Consider the following 21,584-nt stretch of genomic DNA (forward strand, 5'->3'; position numbering starts at 1 on the left):
AGCTATGAATGATGTATTCATGGATACATACGCATAATACAATAGATACAATATTTATACGGTATGTTATATACTGTTAGAATACGCAGTTACGTGACCTAAGCCAGCTGACTCTCTATCTCCTCCCAGATGGGAGGGGTTTAAACAGCGTGTGGCTGTGGTGGGAGGAGTCCTTGATGTTGCTCACAGCGCTGGTGGTGAATGTTTCTGATGGCAGGAGCTGTGTGGCCAGTGATGAGCTCAGTCTGTCTGTCAAGAACCTCCTGATTCAACTAAGGAACTAAATGTGGTGGAAGTTGTTTGGTGTGGCCAGTAAAACAATAAAACTTCTCCTGCAGTGGCCACCAACCCTCCTGTCCTGCAAAGTTTAGTTCCAACCTGCTTCTAATATGACGCTTCATCCTTACCTAACACTAATGCCTCTGATCCAACCAATCAGGAGCTTCTGGGGAAGTTAATGAGCTGGAGCAGGCGTGGCAGACTGTGGCTGGAATTAGTCTCTGCAGGAAGGGATCTCCAGGACCAGGGTTGAAGACCACTGTGCTAGACTATGGGTCTGTTGGAGATGTTCGCAGAAGCATCTGTTGAGAAGGTAGGCCACTTTCAGCTGAAGCTCATATCAATGCTGGTGTTGTCTTCCTGAAATATTGTCATAGTTGATTAGTCAGACGCTTGTTTGGAGATTGTTTCAAGGTTGATTTTTGGTGGGCTTCACCACCATTTGACAGCTCCTCATCTTTCAGAGCCCCGTTCACTGTCCAGTTTGAGAAATTCTCATTTCACTGTTCCAAGTTTTACATACAAGTCTGTTCTTTTCACCACTAGGGGGCTCTAGCGAGTACTTGAGGCCTGAAGAAATGAACCCTTTGTCACCACATTTGACCAAAAACCTTTGACGCTTTTTGAAGCTTCGTCTCGCCATCCGGATGTTCCAGGAAGGTAAAGGCGATGTGGATTTTCCTGTTTTGGGCTGGTTTTAGTCGTTGGCTGTTCGAGTCCTGCCAGTGTTAAAGCGGAGTGACTTGGGACCGAGGCCATTCAGATGGTTGCTGGGTGGTACTGATAAAATATATCCCAATGTTGTCCACGTATCACAGTTTCACTGATGTTTTATTGTTATCATAATTTTATATATTATATATTTTCACATGGAGTTCACAATCTCTAAATGATGTGATGCATATCGCTGTTGTTGGAGAGAAAACCTCAAATGTCCATTTTTGTCGTTTTTCTGTTTTTTGACAGAATTAGAAAGCACCTGTTGGCCTTTACATTGTATGTAAATTTCATGGTGAACGGACTAAAAGAAATGTCCCAAAATGACTTTGAAAGACGTCTGTTTCCATTGACTTGCATTGAAAGTAATGTAGGTTTTTCCCTACATTATGAATAACCGGCTCTAAATGTAGGTATTGTGATATAAACCGAGTCTGTTCTACAGTTTCTCATTAGACTGAATGAATAACCGGCTCTAAATGTAGGTATTGTGATATAAACCGAGTCCGTTCTACAGTTTCTCATTAGGCTGAATGAATAACCGACTCTAAATGTAGGTATTGTGATATAAACCGAGTCTGTTCTACAGTTTCTCGTTAGGCTGAAAGAATAACTGGCTCTAAATGTAGGTATTGTGATATAAACTGAGAACATTACTGGCCAGAATGGAAAGTGTTGTGCTGAAATATTCAGACTGTCGTTCGATCTGATTGTAGAGAAAACATTATAGTTTGAGTGGAGTTAAACTTTTGAAAACAGCACCATAGAAAATACATTTATTTCCTAATCTCATCTTTTAGATGATAATATATCACCAGAGACTTTTTGTTTTGTCAGTTCATTACAGCCAGACTGCTCTCTCTCTCTGTTTCTCTCTCTCTCTCTCTCTCTCTCTCTGTCTCTCTCTCTCTGTTTTTCTCTCTCTCTCTCGCTCTCTCTCTCTGTTTCTCTCTCTCTCTCTCTCTCTCTCTCTCTCTCTCTCTCTGTCTCTCTCTCTCTGTTTTTCTCTCTCTCTCTCGCTCTCTCTCTCTGTTTTTTTCTCTCTCTCTCTCTCTCTCTCTCTCTCTCTCTCTCTCTCTCTCTCTCTCTCTCTCTCTCTCACTCTCTCTCTCTGTCCCTCCCTCTCTCTCTCTCGCTCTCTCACTCTCACTTTCGCTCTCTCTCTCTCTGTCTCTTTCTCTCTCTCTCCCTTTCTTTGCTGTCTTATTAAGTGAAAATAGATTTTTGATTCTGTATGAAGCAGAGGTATACACTGTATGGCCAAAAGTATGTGGACGCCTCCTAATTTTCAGGCCTCATTGCTGAAGTCCCATCTCTCCGACTCAATGGTTCACACTTGTTTAGGTCAGTGACTCAAATCTGTCATTAATGTGATGAACCGGCTCCTGAACTGACCCTCATCAGCTCCTCCTACTCAGTAACGTCACGTGACTGAATCACTGCATCATCAGCACAAACTAACGAGCAGAACGAGCTTCACTGAGAAGATCATTAACTCTGATCAGCTCTCAGCTTCATTATTAGAGCCAGACGGAGGAGAAAAAGGTGAGATGAGCTGCTTTTCCACCGTTTACAGGCTTTAACGTCTGTTCGCCGCTGTTGCCATGGTAACACTGAATGATGCCGCACGCGCAGTGGAAAAAAATTACATAAATTCCGATCTGAGCGTCACATTAAGGTCACATGGCCACGAAACGGAAACGTATCCGATCTAGGACCGCATACGAAAATGGCTCAGGTCAGATTTGAAAAGATCAGATTTGTGTCCACACAGCCCTGAAAACATCAGGTCAAATAGTATTAGGGCAAATAGTCAGATTTGTGCCACATCAATCTGGTAACGTAAACGTAGCCTCAGTGTCTTCAAACACTCTAGGATGCCACCTCTGCCACAAGTCAGTTTGTAAAATTTCTGACCTGCTAGAGCTGCCCCAGACAACTGTAAGTGCTCTTATGGTGAACAACAACAACAGCTGAGCCATAGACCATTTAAACTCTTCATCTCGCCATGGACTATAGTAACATCACATTGGCCAGACGACCAAAACAAATAAAGTGTAGATCTCCGGTCATTGGATAGTTGGGTTGTTGGGTAGTTGTTTGTCCACTTTGATGAATGAAGACTGAAAGGAAATTGACATTTCTTTCAATTTTTTTGATATGACAATGCTGACCGTAGAATGTAGAATTTAGGCTCTAATAGCTGTAAATCAGCAGGATTTTCTTATTTTATGCTATTAAGTTGTCAAAGGCCTTGGAATTTGTATTTACCGCCAGGCAAATTAGAGGGACTGCTTTCACTGAAAAAGGGGCGGGGCCATTACGCTAAGGCACTGTACCTGGATGTGTGGCTCACATCAATCAGTCAGTTGGTCAGTTAGTGAGTGGCTGATTTCTTTTCATAGGTAATGAGTTTTGTCACTTGTCAGTCACTCATGGTTCCAATAAATTCCAACAAATTTCCACTATATTGTGCTCCGCCCCATTTTGGAAGTGTGGTTCCTCTCTATCAGATATCAGATCTGCGCCAGACTCGGGTTTATCCGGAATTAGTGTATCTTCACTTTTGAAAACTCACTTAAAGCTCACAGCACAAACACCAAGCGCCAACCGTTCAACCACTGGACACTCACTGACCGATTCAGACACCCACTGACCATCAATACCTTAATTATGTACATCACCTCTCTGACTCTCGCACATCCCTGTCTTTAGGTCCCTGCTGAATGGGCGGGGCTAAAGTGCTGGAGGTTGAATGGACTCTGAATGGAATTTATAGACTTGGAAGACTGAATTTAGTCTGTGCTTTAGTTCAGGTTTAGATGTAACAGTAGTTTATTCTCAGTGTGAGGTTTATAGACTGAAGACTGAATTTAGTCTGTACTTTAGTTCAGGTTTAGAGGTAACAGTAGTTTAGTCTCATTGTGAGGTTTAAAGACTGAAGACTGAACTGACTGTTTGTATGTAACGTTCAGACAGACAGTGTCAGTGTATTAGACAAGCTGGTAGAGCAGAACATCAGCTGACACAGCAGCTCAGTCTCAGCCCTCTGAGACTTGTTAGTTCTGTCTGAAGTTCTGGATCTTTTCTCATATCTGACTTTTTCTGTATATGATCCCTGATCTGTTTGTTTGTTTTTTGTATTTCATAGAATTTATATATGTTGCTGTGATAAACGCAACAGTGTTGATGCTGGTGATGATAGTAATGAAGACATTTGGCTGGTGGTGGTAATATTGTGGTGGTGGTGATGATGATGGTAGTAATAATGGTAACAGTGTTGATGCTGGTGATGATAGTAATGAAGACAATTGGCTGGTGGTGGTAAAATTGTGGTGGTGGTGATGATTGTGATGGTAGTAATAATGGTAACAGTGTTGACGCTGGCGATGATAGTAATGAAGACAATTGGCTGGTGGTGGTAATATTGTGGTGGTGGTGATGATTGTGATGGTAGTAATAATGGTAACAGTGTTGACGCTGGTGATGATAGTAATGAAGACAATTGGCTGGTGGTGGTAATATTGTGGTGGTGGTGATGATTGTGATGGTAGTAATAATGGTAACAGTGTTGACGCTGGTGATGATAGTAATGAAGACAATTGGCTGGTGGTGGTAATATTGTGGTGGCTGTGGTGGTGGTGATGATGGTAGAAATAATGGTAACAGTGTTGATGCTGGTGATGGTGATTAATCTGATGGTGACAATGGTAACAGTGATGCTTACATTGTTGATAGGAAGCAAGACATTAGAATTATGGTGATGGGATGCCCACAGTGACGATGGTGGTGGTGATAATGGTAATAGTATGGGTGCTGGTGATTTAATAGGCTGGTGATGATGGTAAGAGTATTGATAGTAATGAAGACAGTAGGATGGTGGTGGTGGTGGTGGTGGTGGTGGTATTGATGGTGAAGATGGTGGTGATAATGGTAATAGTATTGATACTGGTGATGGTGATTAACCTGTTGGTGATGATGGCAGTGATGGTAACAGTAATGCTAGTGATGATTAATAGGCTGGTGATGATGGTAAGAGTGTTGATGATAGTAATGAAGACAGTAGGATGGTGGTGGTGGTGATGATGATGGCTATGATGGTAGCAGTGAAAATGGTGGTGATGATTGTGAGTCACATTACTTACGTGTGGCTACACGGCCAGTAAAAATGATTGGTTGACTGAGTGGTGACGGTGGAGATGACTGTAAAGATGACGGCCCTGAAGACTACGTGGATTCTTTTAATTTCACTTTTGCTAAGAATTTTCTCAAAAATAATTCCGATTGGCCAAAGCGGGGCGCTATAGAGCAAAAAAATACATTTTGCTTCATAACTCCTATAATCAGATGTGTAGAGACAAAATTCAAGATTCCTTGAGTCAAGCCAAACTGTTTTTCCATTTGGACCATTTAGCTCCACCCACTTGCAAATACTACAAATTCGCATAATATGCAAATCCTACTTTTGCGAACCAGTCCTACAGTTGTCGTCCCATCCTGATGTAATTGGTATTGCAAAATTCAGAAGAACCTGATTATCAATAATCATCAAAAACATCATGACGTTTGGAAACAACATGCCTGCAATATGCTAATTAACCTTTCAGACAAAATTCAAAGTTCATTTAAAAAGCATACATTAAATCAAAGGATTAAACCACTTTTCAAATGCGACTATCTGAGAATTGTTGCCATTAGTCATGTAGTTTTGACACCTATGTTGACGAACTCTTGGATGTTCTACAAACCAGTGTAAGTCAGTGCATATCAATGTAAACCTGTATGATGTTTAAAGAACTCTGCTCATTGTTTATGGCAAATAAACTTCACTCTGCCTATAAATAAGAACCAAAGAGTTTGAGGTCTCGTTTGGTCTAATGGGCTGTTACTACAGAAGGACTCATACTGCCATTGTGTGCTTGGACCCGCTCATTGCCGCTTGCGACTATTTGATTTTACTTTTGATGAGGCTGATGGTGAAGTTGTCGCTGAATGTGTGGCTGTTTGTGTTTGTGTTGAGCTGTGTTAGAGCTGTTGGTCTACGGGAGCTGCAACTCTGCAGCTTTATTTTCAGACTCCTACATATTTTATCACATGCTTTATTAACATGGTGCTCTGTGTGTGGGTCAGGTAAGCTGTTGTTATTCTGCCCACAGCTGATAGTTTTGCTCAGAGGGGCCATGAATGCAGCGATATTTACCCCCCACCCCCCTTTTAAATGAGACAGTAGAAGCCGTATCGCCCCCTACGCTTCCTGTAGTGTATTACAGTCTGTCAGAGTGACTGTGTAGATCATATGAATATTATAGAGCTTTTTAAATGAAACAGTAGAAGCCGTATCGCCCCCTACGCTTCCCGTAGTGTATTACAGTCTGTCAGAGCGACTGTGTGGATCATATGAACATTATAGAGCTTTTTAAATGAAACAGTAGAAGCCGTATCGCCCCCTACGCTTCCTGTAGTGTATTACAGTCTGTCAGAGCGACTGTGTGGATCATATGAACATTATAGAGCTTTTTAAATGAAACAGTAGAAGCCGTATCGCCCCCTACGCTTCCTGTAGTGTATTACAGTCTGTCAGAGCGACTGTGTAGATCATATGAACATTATAGAGCTTTTTAAAGGAAACAGTAGAAGCCGTATCGCCCCCTACGCTTCCTGTAGTGTATTACAGTCTGTCAGAGTGACTGTGTGGATCATATGAACATTATAGAGCTTTTTAAAGGAAACAGTAGAAGCCGTATCGCCCCCTACGCTTCCTGTAGTGTATTACAGTCTGTCAGAGCGACGGTGTGGATCATATGAACATTATAGAGCTTTTTAAATGAAACAGTAGAAGCCGTATCGCCCCCTACGCTTCCTGTAGTGTATTACAGTCTGTCAGAGTGATTGTGTGGATCATATGAACATTATAGAGCTTTTTAAATGAAACAGTATCATGTATCATACGACATTTGGTGCATCGATGGCGTGCGGCGTATTGGTGACGTGTGGTGTATCGATGGCATGTGGCGTATCGGTGACGTGTGGTGTATCGATGGTGTGCGGCGTATTGGTGACGTGTGGCGTATCGATGGCGTGCGGCGTATTGGTGACGTGCGGTGTATTGGTGATGTGTGGCGTATCGATGGCGTGCGGCGTATTGGTGACGTGTGGCGTATCGGTGCCGTGTGGCGTATCGGTGACGTGTGGTGTATCGATGGTGTGCGGCGTATTGGTGACGTGTGGCGTATCGATGGCGTGTGGCGTATCGGTGACGTGTGGTGTATCGATGGCGTGTGGTGTATCGATGGCGTGTGGTGTAGCGATGGCGTGCGGCGTATTGGTGACGTGTGGCGTATCGATGGCGTGTGGCGTATCGATGGCGTGTGGCGTATCGGTGACGTGTGGTGTATCGATGGCGTGTGGTGTAGCGATGGCGTGCGGCGTATTGGTGACGTGTGGCGTATCGATGGCGTGTGGCGTATCGATGGCGTGTGGCGTATCGGTGACGTGTGGTGTATCGATGGCGTGCGGCGTATCGGTGACGTGTGGCGTATCGATGGCGTGTGGCGTATCGGTGACGTGTGGCGTATTGATGGCGTGTGGCGTATCGGTGACGTGTGGTGTATCGATGGCGTGCGGCGTATTGGTGACGTGTGGCGTATCGATGGCGTGTGGCGTATCGATGGCGTGTGGCGTATCGATGGCGTGTGGCGTATCGATGGCGTGTGGCGTATCGATGGCGTGTGGTGTATCGATGACGTGTGGCGTATCGATGGCGTGTGGTGTATCGATGACGTGTGGTGTATCGATGGCGTGTGGTGTATCGGTGACGTGTGGTGTATCGATGGCGTGTGGCGTATCGGTGACGTGTGGTGTATCGATGGCGTGTGGCGTATCGGTGACGTGTGGTGTATCGATGGCGTGTGGCGTATCGATGGCGTGTGGCGTATCGATGGCGTGTGGCGTATCGATGACGTGTGGTGTATCGATGGCGTGTGGTGTATCGGTGACGTGTGGTGTATCGATGGCGTGTGGTGTATCGGTGACGTGTGGCGTATCGGTGACGTGTGGTGTATCGATGGCGTGCGGCGTATCGGTGACGTGTGGTGTATCGATGGCGTGCGGCGTATCGGTGACGTGTGGTGTATCGATGGCGTGTGGCGTATCGGTGACGTGTGGTGTATCGATGGCGTGTGGTGTATCGATGGCGTGCGGCGTATTGGTGACGTGTGGCGTATCGATGGCGTGTGGCGTATCGATGGCGTGTGGCGTATTGGTGACGTGTGGCGTATCGATGACGTGTGGTGTATCGATGGCGTGCGGCGTATCGGTGACGTGTGGCGTATCGATGGCGTGTGGCGTATCGGTGACGTGTGGCGTATCGATGGCGTGTGGCGTATCGGTGACGTGTGGTGTATCGATGGCGTGCGGCGTATCGGTGACGTGTGGCGTATCGATGGCGTGTGGTGTATCGATGGCGTGTGGTGTATCGATGGCGTGTGGTGTATCGATGGCGTGTGGTGTATCGGTGACGTGTGGTGTATCGATGGCGTGTGGCGTATCGGTGACGTGTGGCGTATCGATGGCGTGTGGCGTATCGGTGACGTGTGGTGTATCGATGGCGTGTGGCGTATCGGTGACGTGTGGTGTATCGATGGCGTGCGGCGTATTGGTGACGTGTGGCGTATCGATGGCGTGTGGCGTATCGATGGCGTGTGGCGTATCGATGGCGTGTGGCGTATCGGTGACGTGCGGCGTATCGATGGCGTGCGGCGTATCGGTGACGTGTGGTGTATCGATGGCGTGTGGTGTATCGGTGACGTGTGGTGTATCGATGGCGTGTGGCGTATCGGTGACGTGTGGCGTATCGGTGACGTGTGGCGTATCGATGGCGTGCGGCGTATCGGTGACGTGTGGTGTATCGGTGACGTGTGGTGTATCGATGGCGTGCGGCGTATTGGTGACGTGTGGCGTATCGATGGCGTGTGGCGTATCGGTGACGTGTGGCGTATCGATGACGTGTGGTGTATCGATGGCGTGCGGCGTATCGGTGACGTGTGGCGTATCGATGGCTGAGTTCAGTAATGTAGCGTTCGTTAGCCAGGTAGCTGACGCTGTCGTCAGTAGCCGCTGGGCTAACGCCGTGCTCTGGCCGTAAAGGCGCAGTTGGGCACCGCTCCTGCCTCCTTACACTCCCGCAGGCCGAAGCGTCTCCAGCTGGTTTTTAATGGGAATGTCTGCGCCGCTGAATCTGACAGGGTGACTAGCGAAATCAACACGTTCGCTTAAGATGAATCATTTATTGACTGGGCTAAAGAGCCGAGCTGCCTGTGGGTTAGTGCATTCAGAGGAGCTGGAGTGTGTGTGTGTGTGTGTATGAGTGAGAGTGAGTGTGTGTGTGAGTGTGTGTGTGAGTGTGTGTGTGTGTGTGTGTGTGTGTGTGTGTGTGTGTGTCTGTATATGAGTGAGAGTGAGTGCGTGTGCATGCGTGTGTGTGTGTGTGTGTGTGTGTGTGTGTGTGGTTTGAGCCTCAGGCTGTTTATCTGTTCTTATGCTAATTGAGCTGTTGAGTAGTGGAGTTAATCTGCTGTGGGTTTAAACATTAGAGAGTGGAGAGTTCAGAGTAAAGGAGGAGAGAAACATCACACACTCATCAAACCACGCACACACACACACACACACACACACACACACACACACACTTACACTCACTCTCACTCACACATACGCACACACACACACACTCACTCTCTCACACACACACACTCACTCTACACACGCGCACACACACGCACACACTTACACACACACAGAGACACACACGTGCACACACGCACACCTACTTTCACTCTTACTCACACACACATGAGTGGTGCACTGGTGTGGTCTGCATTATGATCACTGGTTTACCACTCTGTGTAAAGTACATGGTGAGTGTTTCTAATAAAGTGGCCAGTGAGTTGAAGCACAAGGTGGGCGTTTCTAATAAAGTGGCAAGTGAGTGGAAGCACAAGGTGGGTGTTTCTAATAAAGAGGCCAAAGAGACAGAGAGGGACAGAGAGGGGAGAGACAGAGAGAGGGAGAGGGACAGAGAGGGGAGAGACAGAGAGGGAGAGGGAGAGAGAGGGGAGAGGGAGAGGGGAGAGACAGAGAGGGAGAGGGAGAGAGAGGGGAGAGACAGGGAGAGAGAGGGAGAGACAGAGAGGGAGGGAGAGGGAGAGAGAGGGGAGAGACAGAGAGGGAGGGAGAGACGGAGAGGGAGAGAGAGGGGAGAGACAGAGAGGGAGAGGGAGAGAGAGGGGAGAGACAGGGAGAGAGAGGGAGAGGGAGAGCGAGAGGGGAGAGGGAGAGAGAGGGAGAGAGAGAGAGGGGAGAGACAGAGACGGAGGGAGAGACGGAGAGGGAGAGAGAGGGGAGAGACAGAGAGGGAGAGGGAGAGAGAGGGGAGAGACAGGGAGAGAGAGGGAGAGGGGGAGAGGGAGAGAGGGAGAGGGAGAGCGAGAAGGGAGAGGGAGAGAGAGGGGAGAGGGAGAGAGAGGGGAGAGGGAGGGAGAGGGAGAGAGAGGGGAGAGACAGAGAGGGAGAGGGAGAGAGAGGGGAGAGACAGAGACGGAGAGGGAGAGAGAGGGGAGAGACAGAGAGGGAGAGGGAGAGAGAGGGGAGACACAGAGAGGGAGAGGGAGAGAGAGGGGAGAGACGGAGAGGGAGAGGGAGAGAGAGGGGAGAGACGGAGAGGGAGAGAGAGGGGAGAGACAGAGATGGAGAGAGAGGGAGAGGGAGAGAGAGGGGAGAGACAGAGAGGGAGAGGGAGGTGAGAGAGAGTGGAGAGAGAGAGGGAGAGAGAGGGGCAGAGAGAGGGGAGAGACAGAAAGGGAGAGAGAGGGGAGAGACGGAGAGAGAGGGAGAGAGACAGAGAGGGAGAGGGAGAGGGGGAGAGGGAGAGACAGAGAGGGAGATGGAGAGAGAGGGGAGAGGGAGATAGAGGGGAGAGACAGAGAGGGAGAGGGAGAGAGAGGGGAGAGACAGAGAGAGAGGGAGAGAGAGGAGAGAGGGAGAGGGAGAGAGAGGGGAGAGACAGAGAGGGAGAGGGAGAGAGAGGGGAGAGACAGAGAGGGAGAGGGAGAGAGAGGGGAGAGACGGAGAGGGAGAGAGAGGGGAGAGACAGAGATGGAGAGAGAGGGAGAGGGAGAGAGAGGGGAGAGAGAGAGGGAGAGAGAGAGGGGAGAGAGAGAGACAGAGAGAGAGAGGGAGAGAGAGCGGAGAGACAGAGAGGGAGAGGGAGGCGAGAGAGAGGGGAGAGAGAGAGGGAGAGAGAGAGGGGAGAGACAGAAAGGGAGAGAGAGGGGAGAGAGAGGGGAGAGGGAGAGAGAGGGGAGAGAGAGAGGGGAGAGACAGAGAGGGAGGGAGAGACGGAGAGGGAGAGAGAGGGGAGAGACAGAGAGGGAGAGGGAGAGAGAGGGGAGAGACAGGGAGAGAGAGGGAGAGGGGGAGAGGGAGAGAGGGAGAGGGAGAGCGAGAAGGGAGAGGGAGAGAGAGGGGAGAGACAGAGAGGGAGAGGGAGAGAGAGGGGAGAGACGGAGAGGGAGAGAGAGGGGAGAGACAGAGATGGAGAGAGAGGGAGAGGGAGAGAGAGGGGAGAGACAGAGAGAGAGAGGGAGAGAGAGCGGAGAGACAGAGAGGGAGAGGGAGGCGAGAGAGAGGGGAGAGAGAGAGGGAGAGAGAGAGGGGAGAGACAGAAAGGGAGAGAGAGGGGAGAGAGAGGGGAGAGGGAGAGAGAGGGGAGAGAGAGAGGGGAGAGAAAGAGAGGGAGGGAGAGACGGAGAGGGAGAGAGAGGGGAGAGAGGGGAGAGACAGAGAGGGAGAGGGAGAGAGAGGGGAGAGACAGGGAGAGAGAGGGAGAGGGGGAGAGGGAGAGAGGGAGAGGGAGAGCGAGAAGGGAGAGGGAGAGAGAGGGGAGAGAGAGAGGGGAGGGAGAGAGAGGGGAGAGGGAGGGAGAGGGAGGGAGAGGGAGAGAGAGGAGAGAGGGAGAGGGAGAGAGAGGGGAGAGACAGAGAGGGAGAGGGAGAGAGAGGGGAGAGACAGAGAGGGAGAGGGAGAGAGAGGGGAGACACGGAGAGGGAGAGAGAGGGGAGAGACGGAGAGGGAGAGAGAGGGGAGAGACGGAGAGGGAGAGAGAGGGGAGAGACAGAGATGGAGAGAGAGGGAGAGGGAGAGAGAGGGGAGAGACAGAGAGGGAGAGGGAGAGAGAGGGGAGAGACAGGGAGAGAGAGGGAGAGGGAGAGCGAGAGGGGAGAGGGAGAGAGAGGGAGAGAGAGAGAGGGGAGAGACAGAGACGGAGGGAGAGACGGAGAGGGAGAGAGAGGGGAGAGACAGAGAGGGAGAGGGAGAGAGAGGGGAGAGACAGGGAGAGAGAGGGAGAGGGGGAGAGGGAGAGAGGGAGAGGGAGAGCGAGAAGGGAGAGGGAGAGAGAGGGGAGAGGGAGAGAGAGGGGAGAGGGAGGGAGAGGGAGAGAGAGGGGAGAGACAGAGAGGGAGAGGGAGAGAGAGGGGAGAGACAGAGACGGAGAGGGAGAGAGAGGGGAGAGACAGAGAGGGAGAGGGAGAGAGAGGGGAGACACAGAGAGGGAGAGGGAGAGAGAGGGGAGAGACGGAGAGGGAGAGAGAGGGGAGAGACGGAGAGGGAGAGAGAGGGGAGAGACAGAGATGGAGAGAGAGGGAGAGGGAGAGAGAGGGGAGAGACAGAGAGGGAGAGGGAGGTGAGAGAGAGTGGAGAGAGAGAGGGAGAGAGAGGGGCAGAGAGAGGGGAGAGACAGAAAGGGAGAGAGAGGGGAGAGACGGAGAGAGAGGGAGAGAGACAGAGAGGGAGAGGGAGAGGGGGAGAGGGAGAGACAGAGAGGGAGATGGAGAGAGAGGGGAGAGGGAGATAGAGGGGAGAGACAGAGAGGGAGAGGGAGAGAGAGGGGAGAGACAGAGAGAGAGGGAGAGAGAGGAGAGAGGGAGAGGGAGAGAGAGGGGAGAGACAGAGAGGGAGAGGGAGAGAGAGGGGAGAGACAGAGAGGGAGAGGGAGAGAGAGGGGAGAGACGGAGAGGGAGAGAGAGGGGAGAGACAGAGATGGAGAGAGAGGGAGAGGGAGAGAGAGGGGAGAGACAGAGAGGGAGAGGGAGAGAGAGGGGAGAGACAGAGAGAGAGAGGGAGAGAGAGCGGAGAGACAGAGAGGGAGAGGGAGGCGAGAGAGAGGGGAGAGAGAGAGGGAGAGAGAGAGGGGAGAGACAGAAAGGGAGAGAGAGGGGAGAGAGAGGGGAGAGGGAGAGAGAGGGGAGAGAGAGAGGGGAGAGACAGAGAGGGAGGGAGAGACGGAAAGGGAGAGAGAGGGGAGAGACAGAGAGGGAGAGGGAGAGAGAGGGGAGAGACAGGGAGAGAGAGGGAGAGGGGGAGAGGGAGAGAGGGAGAGGGAGAGCGAGAAGGGAGAGGGAGAGAGAGGGGAGAGACAGAGAGGGAGAGGGAGAGAGAGGGGAGAGACGGAGAGGGAGAGAGAGGGGAGAGACAGAGATGGAGAGAGAGGGAGAGGGAGAGAGAGGGGAGAGACAGAGAGAGAGAGGGAGAGAGAGCGGAGAGACAGAGAGGGAGAGGGAGGCGAGAGAGAGGGGAGAGAGAGAGGGAGAGAGAGAGGGGAGAGACAGAAAGGGAGAGAGAGGGGAGAGAGAGGGGAGAGGGAGAGAGAGGGAGAGGGGAGAGACAGAGAGGGAGGGAGAGACGGAGAGGGAGAGAGAGGGGAGAGAGAGGGGAGAGACAGAGAGGGAGAGGGAGAGAGAGGGGAGAGACAGGGAGAGAGAGGGAGAGGGGGAGAGGGAGAGAGGGAGAGGGAGAGCGAGAAGGGAGAGGGAGAGAGAGGGGAGAGAGAGAGGGGAGGGAGAGAGAGGGGAGAGGGAGGGAGAGGGAGGGAGAGGGAGAGAGAGGAGAGAGGGAGAGGGAGAGAGAGGGGAGAGACAGAGAGGGAGAGGGAGAGAGAGGGGAGAGACAGAGAGGGAGAGGGAGAGAGAGGGGAGACACGGAGAGGGAGAGAGAGGGGAGAGACGGAGAGGGAGAGAGAGGGGAGAGACGGAGAGGGAGAGAGAGGGGAGAGACAGAGATGGAGAGAGAGGGAGAGGGAGAGAGAGGGGAGAGACAGAGAGGGAGAGGGAGGCGAGAGAGAGTGGAGAGAGAGAGGGAGAGAGAGGGGCAGAGAGAGGGGAGAGACAGAAAGGGAGAGAGAGGGGAGAGACGGAGAGAGAGGGAGAGAGACAGAGAGGGAGAGAGAGGGGAGAGAGAGGGGAGAGACAGAGAGGGAGAGGGGGAGAGGGAGAGACAGAGAGGGAGATGGAGAGAGAGGGGAGAGGGAGATAGAGGGGAGAGACAGAGAGGGAGAGAGAGAGAGGGAGAGAGAGGAGAGAGGGAGAGGGAGAGAGAGGGGAGAGACAGAGAGGGAGAGGGAGAGAGAGGGGAGAGACAGAGAGGGAGAGGGAGAGAGAGGGGAGAGACGGAGAGGGAGGGAGAGGGGAGAGACAGAGATGGAGAGAGAGGGAGAGGGAGAGAGAGGGGAGAGACAGAGAGAGAGAGAGGGAGAGAGAGCGGAGAGACAGAGAGGGAGAGGGAGGGGAGAGAGAGAGGGAGAGAGAGAGGGGAGAGACAGAAAGGGAGAGAGAGGGGAGAGAGAGGGGAGGGGCAGAGAGAGGGGAGAGACAGAAAGGGAGAGAGAGGGGAGAGACGGAGAGAGAGGGAGAGAGAGGGGAGAGAGAGGGGAGAGACAGAGAGGGGGAGAGAGAGGGGAGAGACAGAGAGGGAGAGGGAGAGGGGGAGAGGGAGAGACAGAGAGGGAGATGGAGAGAGAGGGGAGAGGGAGATAGAGGGGAGAGACAGAGAGGGAGAGGGAGAGAGAGGGGAGAGACAGAGAGAGAGGGAGAGAGAGGAGAGAGGGAGAGGGAGAGAGAGGGGAGAGACAGAGAGGGAGAGGGAGAGAGAGGGGAGAGACAGAGAGGGAGAGGGAGAGAGAGGGGAGAGACGGAGAGGGAGAGAGAGGGGAGAGACAGAGATGGAGAGAGAGGGAGAGGGAGAGAGAGGGGAGAGACAGAGAGAGAGAGAGGGAGAGAGAGCGGAGAGACAGAGAGGGAGAGGGAGGCGAGAGAGAGGGGAGATAGAGAGGGAGAGAGAGAGGGGAGAGACAGAAAGGGAGAGAGAGGGGAGAGAGAGGGGAGAGACGGAGAGAGAGGGAGAGAGAGATGGGGTAGAGAAAGAGCCTCTGTGGTCTGTATGTGATTAATGCAGTGACACGTAGAGAAGCTAAATGATGAACTGAATCAGTCACATATATATACTCTCTCTCTCTCTCTCTCTCTCTCTCTCTCTCTCTCTCTCTCTCTCTCTCTCTCTCTCTCTTTCCTTATTTACTCTCTCTCTCTCTCTCTCTCTCTCTCTCTCTCTCTCTTTCCTTATTTACTCTCTCTCTCTCTCTCTCTCTCTCTCTCTCTCTCTCTTTCCTTATTTACTCTCTTTCGCACGCTCGCTCGCTTTCTCTCTCTCTCTCTGTCTCTCGCTCGCTCGCTCGCTTTCTCCCCCTCTCTCTCTCTCTCTCTCTCTCTCTCTCTCTCTCTCCTTCTTTACTCTCTCTCTCTCTCACTGTGGAGCTCAATGTATTACCTACACACACTCTGAATGCAAAGCATCAGAGAGAAGTAGAGACACACAGAGGAACTGAGAAATAGAGGGAGAAAATGGAGAAAATGAAAACAGAGAAACAAATGGAAACTGATAAAATAGAGAAACTCAAAGTGACAAGCAGGGAAAAAAAATCATAAAATAAACAGAAAAGGGAAACAGAGATAAAGAGAGAAACAGAAAGAAATAAAGAAATGGAGAGATAAAAAGAGAAAGAGGGAGAAGTTGAGAGTCAGAAATAGAGAAATGGGGAGGCAAAGACAAGTGGGGAGAAATGGAGAGACAAAGAGAGAAATTGGGGGAAATGGAGGGACAGAAAGAGAATGAAGAGACAAAGAGAAATTGGGAGACAAAGAGAATTGGGGAGAAATGGTGGGACAAAGAGAAATTGGGAGAAATGTAGGGACAGAAAGAGATGAAGAGACAAAGAAATGAAGAGACAAAGAGAAATTGGGACACAAAGAGAATTGGGGAGAAATGGTGGGACAAAGAGAAATTGGGAGAAATGGAGGGACAGAAAAAGAAATGGGGAGCAATGGACGGACAGAAAGAGAAATGAAGAGACAAAGAGAAATGGGGAGACAAAGAGAAATTGGGAGAAATGGAGACAAAGAGAGAAATTGGGGAAATGGAGGGACAGAAAGAGAATGAAGAGACAAAGAAATGAAGAGACAAAGAGAAATTGGGAGACAAAGAGAAATTGGGAGAAATGGAGAGACAAAGAGAGAAATGGGGAGAAATGGAGGGATAGAAAGAGAAATGAAGAGACAAAGAGAAATGGGGAGACAAAGAGAAATTGGGAGAAATGGAGAGACAGAGAACTTGGGAGAAATGGACAGACAGAGAGAAATGGGCAGAAATGGAGAGACAAAGAGAAATGGGGAGAAGTGGAGAGACAGAAAGAGAGAAATTGGGAGACATGCAGAGACAGAAAGAGAGAAATGGAGGAGAAATGGGGACACAGAAGGGGATAAATGGGGAGACAGAAAGGGAGAAATGGGGAGAAATGCAGAGACAGAAAGGGAGAAATGGGGAGAAATGGAGAGACAGAAAGGGAGAAATAGAGAGACAGAAAGAGAGAAATGGGAAGAAATGGAGAGACAGAAAGAGAGAAACGGAGAGACAATGAGAGAAATGGGGAGAAATGGAAAGACAGAAAGAGAGAAATGGGGAGAAATGGAGAGACAGAAAGAGAAACATCTCTCCGCATCTCTTCTCATCCCTCTCCTTATTTCTCCTCACCCCTCTCTCTTCATCCTTCTCTCCTCCTCTTTCCCCCCTCATCCCTCTCTCCCCACCCCTCTCTCCTCTTCACTCCCTCTGTGCTGTGTTAATGAGGGGTTATTCGTACAGCCCTCTCTGGTGTTGTTGTTGTTGTTGTTGTTTATTCGGCTCCGCAGGGCGACTGTGTGTCTGTATATCCATCATTTTCTCCAGGTTCTGTATTTGTGCTTTAAATAGAAGCTGCATTGGGCTGTTAGATAAACTGTCAGCTGAAATATGAGTGTGTGTGTGGACACGATCGCAGCCAGAGATTTGAGGCCAACAGTAAAATTGAAAATGCATCCACACTGCTGTGATTTAAGAGAGAGAGAGAGAGAGAGAGAGAGAGAGAGAGAGAGAGAGAGAGAGGGTATATGTCTGTATACATAAAAACAATATGCAGGGACAGGATATCTTTGGATATCACTGTGATAAAAAGTGATGGTCCTCAGTAAACGACTCCCTCACAGCATGTCATTACTTCAGTAACATGTTCCTAAAACACATGCGAGTGATTTCAGCGCCAAACAGCCTGAACGCTGTGCTCCGACTGCAGGCCCATCCGGTTCATTTCTCAAACCAGATCTTTAATTTGCGCTGATCAAATCGGATTTGCGTGTCCAGACATCACCAGTCTATTTGCATGGGTTGCCGTGGTAACAATGTAGGCATCAGTGACTTCGTAGCTACGCTGGTGAAAGGTGGAATCCGATTTGAGTGTCCAGAGCATCCAGAATGAGAAGCATGAGAAAAAGTCCAAATGGAGTAACATTTCAAATGTTGTTTGGATTCAGTTTGAATTCGTGGGGCTGGTCTTCTCCTGGCGTGAGGCTGGTTTTCTCCTGGCGTGGGGCTGGTTTTCTCCTGGCGTGGGGCTGGTCTTCTTCTGACATGGAGCTGGTCTTCTCCTGGCGTGGGTCTGGTCTTCTCCTGGCGTGGGTCTGGTCTTCTCCTGACGTGGGGCTGGTTTCTCCTAGCGTGGGGCTGGTTTTCTCCTGGCGTGGGGCTGCTTTTCTCCTGACGTGGGGCTGGTTTTCTCCTGGCGTGGGACTGGTCTTCTTCTGACCTGGAGCTGGTCTTCTCCTGACGCGGGGCTGGTCTTCCCCTGGCATGGGGCTGGTCTTCTTCTGACATGGAGCTGGTCTTCTCCTGACGCGGGGCTGGTCTTCTCCTGGCATGGGACTGGTCTTTTCCTGGCGTGGGGCTGGTTTTCTCCTGGTGTGGGGCTGTTTTTCTCCTGGGGTGGGGCTAGTTTCTCCTGGCGTGGGGCTGGTTTCTCCTGGCGTGGGGCTGGTCTTCTCCTGGCGTGGGTCTGGTCTTCTCCTGGTGTGGGTCTGGTCTTCTCCTGACGTGGGGCTGGTTTCTCCTAGCGTGGGGCTGGTTTTCTCCTGGCGTGGGGCTGCTTTTCTCCTGACGTGGGGCTTGTCTTCTCCTGGCGTGGGACTGGTCTTCTTCTGACCTGGAGCTGGTCTTCTCCTGACGCGGGGCTGGTCTTCCCCTGGCATGGGGCTGGTCTTCTTCTGACATGGAGCTGGTCTTCTCCTGACGCGGGGCTGGTCTTCTCCTGGCATGGGACTGGTCTTTTCCTGGCGTGGGGCTGGTTTTCTCCTGGCGTGGGGCTGGTCTTCTCCTGGCGTGGGGCTGGTCTTCTCCTGGCATGGGGCTGGTCTTCTCCTGGCGTGGGGCTGGTCTTCTCCTGGCGTGGGGCTGGTCTTCTCCTGGCGTGGGGCTGGTTGTCTCCTGGCATGGGGCTGGTTGTCTCCTGGCGTGGGGCTGGTTTTCTCCTTACATGAGGCTGGTTTTCTCCTGACATGGGGATGGTTTTCTCCTGGCATGGGGATGGTTTTCTCCTGACGTGGGGCTGGTTTCTCCTAGCGTGGGGCTGGTTTTCTCCTGGCGTGGGTCTGGTCTTCTTCTGACGTGGAGCTGGTCTTCTCCTGGCATGGGGCTGGTCTTCTTCTGACATGGAGCTGGTCTTCTCCTGACGCGGGGCTGGTCTTCTCCTGGCATGGGACTGGTCTTTTCCTGGCGTGGGGCTGGTTTTCTCCTGGTGTGGGGCTGTTTTTCTCCTGGTGTGGGGCTAGTTTCTCCTGGCGTGGGGCTGGTTTCTCCTGGCGTGGGGCTGGTCTTCTCCTGGCGTGGGTCTGGTCTTCTCCTGGCGTGGGTCTGGTCTTCTCCTGACGTGGGGCTGGTTTCTCCTAGCGTGGGGCTGGTTTTCTCCTGGCGTGGGGCTGCTTTTCTCCTGACGTGGGGCTTGTCTTCTCCTGGCGTGGGACTGGTCTTTTTCTGACATGGAGCTGGTCTTCTCCTGGCGTGGGGCTGGTTTCTCCTGGCGTGTGGCTGGTCTTCTCCTGGCATGGGTCTGGTCTTCTCCTGGCGTGGGTCTGGTCTTCTCCTGACGTGGGGCTGGTTTCTCCTAGCGTGGGGCTGGTTTTCTCCTGGCGTGGGGCTGCTTTTCTCCTGACGTGGGGCTTGTCTTCTCCTGGCGTGGGACTGGTCTTCTTCTGACATGGAGCTGGTCTTCTCCTGATGCGGGGCTGGTCTTCTCCTGGCATGGGGCTGGTCTTCTTCTGACATGGAGCTGGTCTTCTCCTGATGAGGGGCTGGTCTTCTCCTGGCGTGGGACTGGTCTTTTCCTGGCGTGGGGCTGGTTTTCTCCTGGTGTGGGGCTGTTTTTCTCCTGGTGTGGGGCTAGTTTCTCCTGGCGTGGGGCTGGTCTTCTCCTGGCGTGGGTCTGGTCTTCTCCTGGCGTGGGTCTGGTCTTCTCCTGGCGTGGGTCTGGTCTTCTCCTGGCGTGGGGCTGGTTTTCTCCTGGCGTGGGCCTGGTTTTCTCCTGGCGTGGGGCTGGTCTTCTTCTGACATGGAGCTGGTCTTCTCCTGACGCGGGGCTGGTCTTCTCCTGGCATGGGACTGGTCTTTTCCTGGCATGGGGCTGGTTTTCTCCTGGTGTGGGGCTGTTTTTCTCCTGGTGTGGGGCTAGTTTCTCCTGTCGTGGGGCTGCTTTTCTCCTGGCATGGGGCTGCTTTTCTCCTGGCATGGGGCTGCTTTTCTCCTGATGTGGGGCTGGTTTCTCCTAGCGTGGGGCTGGTTTTCTCCTGGCGTGGGGCTGGTTTTCTCCTGGCGTGGGGCTGGTTTTCTCCTTACATGAGGCTGGTTTTCTCCTGACATGGGGATGGCCTTCTCCTCGCATGGGGCTGGTCTTCTCCTCGTGTGGGGCTGGTCTTCTCCTGGCGTGGGTCTGGTTTCTCCTGTCGTGGGGCTGGTTTTCTCCTGGCGTGGGGCTGCTTTTCTCCTGGCATGGGGCTGGTCTTCTTCTGACATGGAGCTGGTCTTCTCCTGACGCGGGGCTGGTCTTCTCCTGGCATGGGACTGGTCTTTTCCTGGCGTGGGGCTGGTTTTCTCCTGGTGTAGGGCTATTTTTCTCCTGGTGTGGGGCTAGTTTCTCCTGGCGTGGGGCTGATCTTCTCTTGGCGTGGGTCTGGTTTCTCCTGGCGTGGGTCTGGTCTTCTCCTGGCGTGGGGCTGCTTTTCACCTGACGTGGGGCTGGTTTCTCCTGGCGTGGGGCTGGTTTTCTCCTGGCGTGGGGCTGGTCTTCTTCTGACATGGAGCTGGTCTTCTCCTGATGCAGGGCTGGTCTTCTCCTGACGCGGGGCTGGTCTTCTCCTGGCATGGGGCTGGTCTTCTCCTCACATGAGGCTGGTCATCTCCTGGCATGTGGCTGGTTTTCTCCTGGTGTGGGGCTGTTTTTCTCCTGGTGTGGGGCTAGTTTCTCCTGGCGTGGGGCTGGTCTTCTCTTGGCGTGTGGCTGGTTTTCTCCTTACATGAGGCTGGTTTTCTCTTGACATGGGGCTGGTCTTCTCCTCGCATGGGGCTGGTCTTCTCCTCGCATGGGGCTGGTCTTCTCCTGGCGTGGGTCTGGTCTTCTCCTGGCATGGGTCTGGTCTTCTCCTGGCGTGGGGCTGGTCTTCACCTGGCGTGGGTCTGGTTTCTCCTGGCGTGGGGCTGGTTTTCTCCTGGCATGGGGCTGCTTTTCTCCTGGCATGGGGCTGCTTTTCTCCTGATGTGGGGCTGGTTTCTCCTAGCGTGGGGCTGGTTTTCTCCTGGCGTGGGGCTGGTTTTCTCCTGGCGTGGGGCTGGTTTTCTCCTGGCGTGGGGCTGGTTTTCTCCTTACATGAGGCTGGTTTTCTCCTGACATGGGGATGGCCTTCTCCTCGCATGGGGCTGGTCTTCTCCTCGTGTGGGGCTGGTCTTCTCCTGGCGTGTGTCTGGTTTCTCCTGTCGTGGGGCTGGTTTTCTCCTGGCGTGGGGCTGCTTTTCTCCTGGCATGGGGCTGGTCTTCTTCTGACATGGAGCTGGTCTTCTCCTGACGCGGGGCTGGTCTTCTCCTGGCATGGGACTGGTCTTTTCCTGGCGTGGGGCTGGTTTTCTCCTGGTGTAGGGCTATTTTTCTCCTGGTGTGGGGCTAGTTTCTCCTGGCGTGGGGCTGGTCTTCTCTTGGCGTGGGTCTGGTCTTCTCCTGGCGTGGGTCTGGTCTTCTCCTGGCATGGGGCTGCTTTTCACCTGACGTGGGGCTGGTTTCTCCTGGCGTGGGGCTGGTCTTCTTCTGACATGGAGCTGGTCTTTTCCTGATGCAGGGCTGGTCTTCTCCT

The 21,584-nt window shown here is 52.1% G+C and overlaps 1 protein-coding gene across 1 annotated transcript; it reads right to left on the bottom strand.

Annotated features, from left to right (window-relative positions):
• Positions 1–6,939: 6,939 nt before the first annotated feature.
• LOC119262107 (proteoglycan 4-like) lies at positions 6,940–19,841 on the bottom strand. Its single transcript, XM_037533121.1, has 5 exons — positions 19,227–19,841; positions 18,856–19,133; positions 17,805–18,741; positions 15,504–15,603; positions 6,940–9,053 (listed from the first exon to the last, which is right to left on the bottom strand). The coding sequence occupies exons 1-5, from the start codon at positions 19,839–19,841 to the stop codon at positions 6,940–6,942; spliced, it is 4,044 nt and encodes a 1,347-aa protein (XP_037389018.1).
• Between the last annotated feature and the right edge of the window lie 1,743 nt (positions 19,842–21,584).

Source organism: Pygocentrus nattereri, chromosome 22 (genome assembly GCF_015220715.1).
Source record: "Pygocentrus nattereri isolate fPygNat1 chromosome 22, fPygNat1.pri, whole genome shotgun sequence".
NCBI lineage: Eukaryota > Metazoa > Chordata > Actinopteri > Characiformes > Serrasalmidae > Pygocentrus > Pygocentrus nattereri.